Source organism: Mastomys coucha, unplaced genomic scaffold (genome assembly GCF_008632895.1).
Source record: "Mastomys coucha isolate ucsf_1 unplaced genomic scaffold, UCSF_Mcou_1 pScaffold14, whole genome shotgun sequence".
NCBI classification, from domain to species: Eukaryota; Metazoa; Chordata; class Mammalia; order Rodentia; family Muridae; genus Mastomys; species Mastomys coucha.
In genome coordinates, this window is record NW_022196896.1 from 27310042 (window position 1) to 27319829 (window position 9788).

The following is a 9788-nucleotide window of genomic DNA, read 5'->3' on the forward strand; positions in this document are numbered from 1 at the left end:
CTCAGAACGGTCTGATGACGTCTCACAATCAGAGTGGCTCCGTAGAAGGAAACCCACTGCCCTGGAGATCAGGGAAGTATATACCCCACCCCACACCCCTCTGACTCTGGTCTCACAAACCTTCACTCGTTCCAGGAAAGGCTACCCTTTAACTGGAGCTGCAGGACTGTGAACTTCACCTTGGACCCCCAACACATGGAACATGAAAGCTTAAATTTCCTGTAACAATAGCTCAGCTTTCTACATAGCTTCACCTTTAAAACACACCCACCTGCATTATTAATTCAGGAAGACCTACATCTGCTTAGTAAAGTTAACAAGGACCTATAATATTATCCACACATTTTTCGGAAACAAAAATTGAAACATAGGGTGGACTAAAGGGCTTTTCTCTGGAAAACAATATATATAAAGCAACATAAGTTAATTTGTAGCAACTTACATATTTAAAAATCATTTTTTTAAAAAGAAAATATAGAAGCCTGTGAAGAAATTCCTAGAAATAATGGTCAACTTAATTATGAACATGAGAAGCTTAAAATCTCTCTTAACAAAAGGCTAGAGAAAGAAGCTATGTTCAAGGACTGAGAAGAAAGGAGATAAGGAAAGGTGTTACAGGCAGGGTAAGTGATGGTCAATAACATAAAATCTGTTCATTTAAGCTGAGCAGTCTGTACATATGAAAGTAACTAAGCTGTGCCCACAATGCACAAAGACAGTTTAGTGTTCCCGAGACCAAGTGCATGGAATGTTTCTTCTGAAATGTCAGCTCTACTCCTCTGGGAAACAGGAAACCATGTTAATGTCATAACATCCATTCAATGAGCATATGTTCCTCAGAGGCCGGTGAGAGAGCAAGCCACAGCTTTGGTAAGAAATGGAGCCATCTCCATGCCTTGTGGTGCACAGATATTGTGGGGTGGTGGGAATGGTTCCAAATAGCATGACTACTCACTGTCCATGTTTCTGCATGTGGCTATACATTAAGGAAGTGGTATAAAAGTCTGGTATTATCCTTGAATAAATCTTTCTATGAGATTAGGAAGGGAGGTGAGCTTCCTAGGTAACTATGTTGATTTTTAATGCCTCCAAATCTTGTCTTTAATTCTGTATTTGAGCATGTGCCACCTCAGGATACCAAGCAACATTTCTGAGTTAGCTACTTTTCATAGAACCACTGACCCTTAAAAGGCCCACTGCTCTGGTAGATGAGACAACTGTGGAAGGTCCTTGAAAATTGCCCTAAACACAAAAATCTCTTCCTCAAAGGGCCTATTCTGGCAGTTGCCTGCTGAGCTTCATCGACTTCCTTTGTTCACAGGGAAGCAATCTGCTTTCATAAGAATTCTTCAGCACAGAGTGCTTTGGTAAGTAAAGATCCAAAGAGTGCATTTCTGGGGCTCAAAAATACTTCTGGAGACCCAGTACCCATGCCATCACTGTGGAGAAAAAATAGGAAGCAGGTGCTTCCTAGTTGTCATTTCCTGAACTCTGGGACTTATACAAACATATCCAGACTTTAGTCATTATTGCTCTGGCAGGTAATTTGTGCCAGAAACAATTTGGTGTAACAGCAATTTAATATTGTTAATGAAAATTAAGGCTAATGAGGAAAAAAAATAACAAACATTTAAGCTCAGGCTGAAGTGAAAATATGGAGCAGGCATGGGTGAGTATTACTCACATTCCCTTATCCCACTCCAAAGAACAGACAATACTTTGGTTGCAATAATCAGGCAAAAGTACAGCCAGGCACATCTGCATTGCATAGTTGTTGAACGTACCTGCAGTCCTTCAATGGCCAGTTTCAGGATAGAAGGTGTCAGCTTAGAGGCTTGTTTGAAGGAAAAATTACTCCAATCTATAATTAAAATGAAACCATTTATCTGGAGCTCGGGATCTTCAATAAGGACTTCCAAGGACAGGAGGATGGCTCGGAGGATGTCTGTGAAGGAGTTCCTGCAGCCAGAACAGAAAAGAGGATGTGAGTCTCCACAGCTGAGAGATGGTACACTGTGTGCAGTGTCTCTGCTGTCCCCACCCTGCTGCCCTATGAGTCCTTCATGCGGAGTCATACTAAGGTTCTCAATGCAGAATGAATGACAATACTATTGCTAAACATCCAAAAACAATGCTTCAAGATGGACAGGATGGGTGCTTCTTTTAATTTGGTCACAACAGCACCTTAGATTTAATGAGATGTTACTCTTTTGCATCCTATGGCTCTCTGTATTCTGCTCCCTCTGTATCACTGTACACACCTTGTGGAAAGATATCTGGCACAAACACACACACACACCAAAAAACAACAACAACAACAAAAAACAACAAGAAAAAACCAACCAAACAAAAACAGGCTCTGCTATCCACAGGGCAGGGGCTGTGCTACAAACCAAGGTAGTATGTTCAGTTCCCAGATGCTCAATGACTCTTTATTGAAACATCAGTTGTGGATCTTTATTTGGATTAAATATCTTTTATTCCTTTTCTATGCTAGAACCTTGTACAAAGTATAAAAACACCCATGCTATTGTTGCTATGACTTTAGATCTGATTCATAGGTAGCAGAAAGAAAGAAAGAAAAAAAGAAAGAAAGAAAGAGAGAGAGAAAGAAAGAGAGGGAGAAAGACAGAAAGAAAGAAAGAATGAAAGAAAGAAAGAAAGGAAGAAAGGAAGGAAGAGAGAAACAAAGGAAGAAAGAAAGAGAAAGAAAGAGAAGTAGAAAGAAAGAGAGAGAAAGGAAGGAAGGAAGAGAGAAACAAAGGAAGAAAGGAAGGAAGAAAGGAAGAAAAGAAAGAGAGCAGGATTTACACTGAAAGTCTACAGGTTGTGATTCAGAAGGGAAACCACTTTGAGTACATCAGTAACTATGACAACAGGCGGACTTGAATACAAACTAGGATGATAGTTCTCCAGGGTTATGCATAAGCCTCCACATCACTGATCCAAATCACAGGCTGACTTTCATTTCTATAGTTTTCAGACATGAGGAAATAATGACAGAAGTACTTGTAAATGATCTAAATGTTACATCTAACTGCAGATCTAACATGTTGCAAGAGTTTCATAATCAGGGTCTTTGATGAGCTGGAAGATATAAGCCTGCATGTCAAGTGTCTGTAAATTCTATGACTTCCTTCAAGCTTTCATTAAAATCAGAAACTTCGCCATATGAACTCACTGTCTAAGGGTTGCATTCCTAAGAAGATCAGTCTGGTTTAGCGTCCTAACCACAACGTCTTCAGACTAGAGTTTGAGTATGTATGATTGAATTGGCGGTCAGTGACTTAGTACACACCGATTATAAGCTCAGAGTTCCATTTCATGCTTGCAGCTATAAGTTAGTATGCCTTGCCTCTACTTTTAAAGATAATGGCTGGAGGGGGATAGGAGTATGCTACATATGTTGAGAGGGATTGATACCACTTCCTCAGTTTAGAAAGAGTGTATGAAGAGACGATGGTTTGGGATAAGCCTGGAGTGAAGAGGCTTTGAATGGGTAACTCAAATATAGAGAGTGAGGCCTTTTAGGACAGAATAGAATCCTAAATAAAAATAAAAATAAAAATAAACAGCTCACTCTGTTTCTGATATCCACATCAAGTTCTCTTTCCCTGTTGTCAAGCTAAAATTTTCCTTCCCTCAGTATACTTACTTACACTACCCTGAGTTATGGGGGCAGGGAAGAGCTCAGAGCTACCCACATCATACACCCTCAACTGTGCAACCCAAACATGATGCTCATCAACCTGCATGACCTCTAGATGGAAATGGTGGCTCTTGAAGATTCTTTTTATCATTATTGCTTCTTCTAAAACCATTGCCTATTTTAGAGATACTGTGGTCTTAGAAAATTAGGGTAAATTTTATGGAGCTGGTTTTGATTATGGCTTAGATTGAAGTTTACATAGTTACCAGACAATGTACTTAAGTCAGAAATAAAGCTCTGTTTTATGAAGAAATACTGATTTCAGGGGAACATGGAACCAAAAGCTATGTGTTTAGGTGATTTCAAGTGGTAACATGGAAATACCTGGTGGAAGGCTGGAAATAACCATTGGGATAACTGGGAATCAGAGCTTGGGTAAGCGTTCATTGTAAGAGCAAATGTAGAAATACAACCAGGGCTAAGAATCTCAGTTTTACATAAACTCTACACACAACACTGAAAGTGAAGGAAGAAGATTAAATAAATAACTAGAGGTGAAAAGATCAAGACAGGATGGTTTAAGAAAAAGAAGAGAATGTTTTAGTGCAAGGTGAACTTCATTTATTTCTATATCTTTGACCTCAAATTCTCATGTCTACTTATTAAGGACATATGTGACTTGTCTTGATTAATTTCATATAGACAGAAACAAAATGGTTCAAGTTCTTTGTCTTGTTCTTCAGGGACCTGCCATGTCATCCTGGTCTCTTACCCTTTTACTAATCCCCATGGTCAATCCATACCACAGCTAGAATGATGGATTGAGAAATAGACACACACAGGGAGGTGACACCCAGCTGACTCTCAGGTCTCTGTAGGAAATAAGATACCCATCTAAACCTTGCCTAGATGAACTTCCCATAGACATAAGAGTAGGGATTAACAATTGCTTTTTAGTGTTGGTATAGTTCATTATGCATCAATAACTGTCCAAGACAAGAGGATGGTTTTCAAAGTTAGGGCAACAGCAAGGTTAAGGAGAATGTGGAAGGAGAAGTAACCAACATGTTCGCAAGTAGATGCTTGTTGTTTAGTTGTTTGGTTGATTAAGTTCCTGAGACTGTGTTCCACTATGAATCCCAGAATGGCCTCAAATTTCCACTCCTACAATCTCAGTCTCCTAAATGCTAGGAATAAACATGTGGACCATGATTCCCAGCAACAAAGTTCATCTTGAACAAGTTTTGAGAAAGCACTTCACTTGACATTTGGAGATACTGATAATTATAAAGATATTAATAAATTAACTATTCTCTACCTTATTTTACTAAAGTAAGAGTTGTGTCTCTTCCCATAGCATAGTCACTTGTGTCTGCTTTTAAGAAAAGACACTGACTTCTGTCTAAAAGCCTCTAAACCTATCTGAAGACCAGAATTTAGAGCATACATCAGCAGGAAGAAAAAGGTTACACCCATGAGATAAACCCTGAGAAAGTAAAAGGAACTTAGACTCAGATTCCCTTCCAAATGTTCAGGTTGTTTGAGATTGTTTCTAAGGCTTTAATTCAATCGGAATCTGCATGTCTAGGTTCTGAAGGTTCTTGTCCCCAATTGATTTTTGATCGAACAATAAAGATGCTAAGGGCTAATGGTTGGGCACATAGAAGTACAATTAGAGTTGCATGGATGAAGGCATAGAGAGGACAGGACAGAATTGTCACAACTTGGGATAGAAGAATGGGATGCAGGAGCAGCAGAAAATAAAGCCAACCAGCCATGTGAGACTTCAGGAAAGTGGCCACTGGCCACTTCCCTGATTGGGCCTAAGGAAGCAGGGGAAGGTTCGGGAGTGCCCAGCTTTTGAGGTAGCTAAGGTATTTTAAAAATAAGCTAATGTGTGTGTGTGTGTGTGTGTGTGTGTGTGTGTGTGTGCGCGCGCGCGCACGCGCATGTGTGTCTTTCATTCACAGATTCAAAGGTAGCTCCTGGGCAGGCATGCAAGTGTGATCCGCCAGGAGCCAAAGCGGTGAAGCATAGACTCACCACTACATCAGGTGCTTTACTTTCTTGGATGAACTGCTGGACAGGGAAAGGCCAGATGGAACAGTGTTATGAGAATTCACTGATATGGGAGCCTTGCTGTGTACCTGCATCCTTGGTTTCCTCATATAAATCCCCCCAACACACACACACACACACACACACACACACACACATATCCTCTTGTCCTCTTTCTTTTTGGTAATATGCTTCATTTGAAATTTAAAATAGCCACTAAACTAAATAATTTATGTAGATAATCCACCCTGGAAGATTTGGAGTGTAACTTCGCACTCCATAAATACTGGCTGAGCATATTGACGCCTTCCAATGAGTTGAGTCAGGAGAAGAGTCACCACTTAGTAGAGAAAGCTGGAGACACAGCCAGAGCCAGGGGACCAAAGGTGGTATCAGCGAAGAGAAACCGTAGTATTGTCTTGCTATGATGTTAAAACTGGTACTTTATTTCTCGAACTGTCCTCCTCCTGACATCATATTGTCAGAGCAATAGTGAGGCAAACACTAAACACACTTCACTTGAAGGACATTCCCCAAGACAGATGACCAGTATTTCTCACAGTTGTGAACTATGTCAAAACATGGGAAAATTCTGAGCAATTGTCACAGTCTAAAGGACTCTAGCAGGTATGACAGCTAACTATAACACAGTTTCTTGAATGAGGGCCTGAGACAGAATTTTAAAAAGAACTAAGATGATCTAAAGTATGTATGGAACATAGTGAATATTAGTTTAATTTAATTTAATTTATTTAATTATTAGCTTAATTTAATTATTTCATTATGACAAATAACTGTAGACTAATTTCAGATGCTAATCCCGAAAAACCAGTTTCATGCAGAACAACAAGTAAGTCTCTGTGGCATCTTCACCATAATTTGTAATTCAAAAATTGTTGCAAATATTACCATTTTTTTAAATTAAAAGACCTGCTGTAACTTGTAGCCTGTTGTCATGAGTCTATGTGCTTTAAAACAGTGTCAAGACAAACCAAAATGGTCATTGAAAATTCAACTTAAGGCAAATTGTGGTTGGAAGAACAGAAGCCATTTTCAGAGTGTCTTCACCAGATGAACTGATGTAGACATGGGTTCTTTAACTCTAATAACCCAGAGGAAAAAGACTACATTGTGCCTGCAGTCACAATTAGATCAAAATATTTTAGTATGTGTCTCAGAATGAAATAAGAGATGAAAGGGGGTATTTACATTCCATCCATTCTCTCCATAATTTGCATAATTTTGTAATTTCAGAATCTAGTGCTAAATTTTTTAATCTCATGTGAAAGCACCATGTGAACTGTAAATTGCCAATGAAATGTAAGGAATTACCCTAAAAAAGGGGACCTTTTGGAATTTTCCCATGAGGATCTTAATTAACTAGGACTTAGCAGTGGGTTTTAGCAGAACTTTCATCATCCTACTGAGACCACGTAGAGATTACTTAATATAGATTATTTTAAGGTTGTCTTGTGTTTATAGTTTTATTGTTGTTTAACGTCACTCTTTAAGGTTTTAAAATCTGATACAAGTGGGAAACAAAATGGTATAAACTCTAGAGTTTACCAATTAAAAAGTATTTAACTTTTAAGAACTGACTCATTTGTCTTGACTTCATTCTAAGACTTGAAACCCAAGGCTTGTACTATATAAGAAAAAGAGGTCATATGTGAGCAGATGGCCATGTAGGGGCATGATGAGAGTATAAATAATACTTGTTCTTAGGAAGAATGGTACAATTCTCAGCCATTTCCATATCCACAGTCCATCTTCCTGTAGTAATTTTTCCACTGTAGTAAGATGTCATTAACATTTATAGTTAAAGCTCTCAGGTCAATTCTAATATTTACTAGTGTGATTAAATATCTATGAGTGTTTTCCTTAAGAATTTTAAAGATCACTTCTACCTCACTAGAGGACAGGCCAGAGCTATGAACCCCAGGTAAAACCACCCCCATCCCACCCATGAACACCCAGCATAACTCCAGCTGCCCCTCTGCTCTTCATCACTATATTCTGGCCCACACTTGATGGAAGCCTCCTACTCTACCAGAGACCAGGCTAGCATCCCCAACCCCAGGGACCAGGCCAATTCCCTGAAATCCAGGCAAAAAATGCCTCCACACCAGAAGCCTGGCCAATATTCTGAAACTTAGAGAACCTCTGCCCAAGTACATTGCCCAACTCCAGTCCCCAACTTTGGCAGCAAACCCCTGCTGGACATCACAGGCCATTAGAAGTCCAATATCCAACTTGGGCAGATACCCTCTACTCAATCACAGGTCACTCCAGCCAGAAGACAAGGGAGGGAGGGAACAGAAACCAAGGAAGAAAACATTCATCCAACAAAGACAACCATAGAAATCAGCACCTAGACCTATAATCAATCCAAATCTAGATGGCTAAACATCAGTGTAAGAACATAATAAACATCACTCAGGGCAATAGGTCACAACCAGAGGATGGCCATATTACTACAGCCTGAACATACAACTAAATCATAAGAAAACAATATTAAAGCCAACCATATGAAGACATTAAAGCTCTATAAAGAGAAAATTAATAAATCCATTAAAGAAATAGAGGGAAAGACAATCAAAAAATTGGAAGAAATTAATAAATCCCTCAAAATATTAAGGAAACCAAGAAAATAAACAGTTCAAGGAAATTAATAAAACCATTCTAGATATGAAAATGGAAGTAGAAGCAATAAAGAAAACACAAACTGAGGGAATTCTGAAAATGAAAAATTTGAGTAAATGAGCAAGAACTACAGAAGCAAGCAATACAAAGTACAAGAAGTGAAAGAAAGAATTTGAGGTGCTGTGAGTGTCTACATCTGTTTCCATATGCTGCTGGGTAGAGCCTCCAGGGGGCAGTTATGCTAGGCTCCTGTCTGCAAGCACAACAGAGTACATTAATAGTGTCAGGGATTGGTGCTTGTTGATGGGATGGGTCTTAATTTGGGCAGTCACTGAAAAATGTAAATAGGTCCATATTTATAAGACCTCATTGTAAAAGCCTGTACATGAATTCTCAAAAAACAAAAAGTGAAGAATGGCATGACAGGGATAGTGCAATTACAAAATTTCAACACTGTGATTCCCTAAACAAGACCAGAATAATGACACCATCAGTTACCATGCTAGTGTAGATGGGGAAGATTTCAGAAGCCAACCCTAAATGAAGAGCTACAGGCAGTCAATGGCTTTTGACAGGAATCTGAGTCTTCTCCAGACCCAAACCCCATGATGGATTATCCAATCCATAGTAGTCATCTCTAGACATGCATACACAAGAGCAACACGAAAATAGCTCAGCAGGAGAAGAACAAAGTGTGCATGTGCAACAGAATAATTTTTTTATTAGATATTTTCTTTATTTACATGTAAATTTCTCCATTCCTAGTTTCCCCTCCAAAAAACAAAGAAACAAACAAAAACAACAAAAACAAACCCCTGTTGCCTCCCCCCCCCATGTCTGCCACCTCACCCTCTCCCACTTATTGGCCCTGGCATTCCCCTACTGGGAAGTACTGGGGCACAGAACTTTCACAGGGCCAAGCTCTTCTCCTCCTATTGACGATCAAATTGCAATCCTCTACTATACACATGCTGCCAGAACAATCAGACCCCTCCATGTGCAGTCCTTGGTTGGTGGTTGAGACCCTGGGAGCTCTGAGGGTACTACTCAGTTCATAGTTGTTCGTCCTAGGGGCTGAAAACCCCTCAGCTCCATTGGTCCTTTCTCTAACTCCTTCACTGGGGACCCTGTACTCAGATCAATAGATGTCTGTGAGCCTCTACATCGGTATTAGTCAGGTACTGTCAGAGCCTCTCAGGAGATAGCTATATTTAGGCTGGCTTGCCCTTCCTTCAGTCTCTGCTCCATAGTTAATCTCTGCAACTCCTTCCATGGGTATTTGGTTCCCCCTTTTAAGAAGGAATGCACTGTCCACCATTTAGTCTTCCTTCTTCTTGAGTTCCTTGTGGTTTGTGGGTTGTTCTTCCTGAATTCCGAACTTCTGGGCTAATAACCACTTATCAGAGAGTGCATACCGTGTTTGTTCTTTTGTGATTGG

General features: G+C 39.7%; 1 protein-coding gene and 1 long non-coding RNA gene across 3 annotated transcripts in view; one reads left to right on the plus strand and one right to left on the minus strand.

Moving 5' to 3' along the window:
• Clvs1 (clavesin 1) overlaps positions 1 to 9788 on the minus strand; it is a 199775-nt gene that overhangs the window by 100049 nt on the left and 89938 nt on the right. For both annotated transcript variants that reach the window (XM_031366664.1, XM_031366665.1), the window contains exon 3: positions 1785 to 1959. In XM_031366664.1, coding sequence (XP_031222524.1) covers positions 1785 to 1959 — 175 coding nt within the window. The remainder of the gene's footprint in view (positions 1 to 1784; positions 1960 to 9788) is intronic.
• LOC116088092 overlaps positions 7 to 9788 on the plus strand; it is a 31261-nt gene continuing 21479 nt past the window's right edge. Inside the window, exons 1-2 of the long non-coding RNA XR_004117761.1 lie at positions 7 to 870; positions 1270 to 1367. This is a non-coding gene — a long non-coding RNA (uncharacterized LOC116088092). The remainder of the gene's footprint in view (positions 871 to 1269; positions 1368 to 9788) is intronic.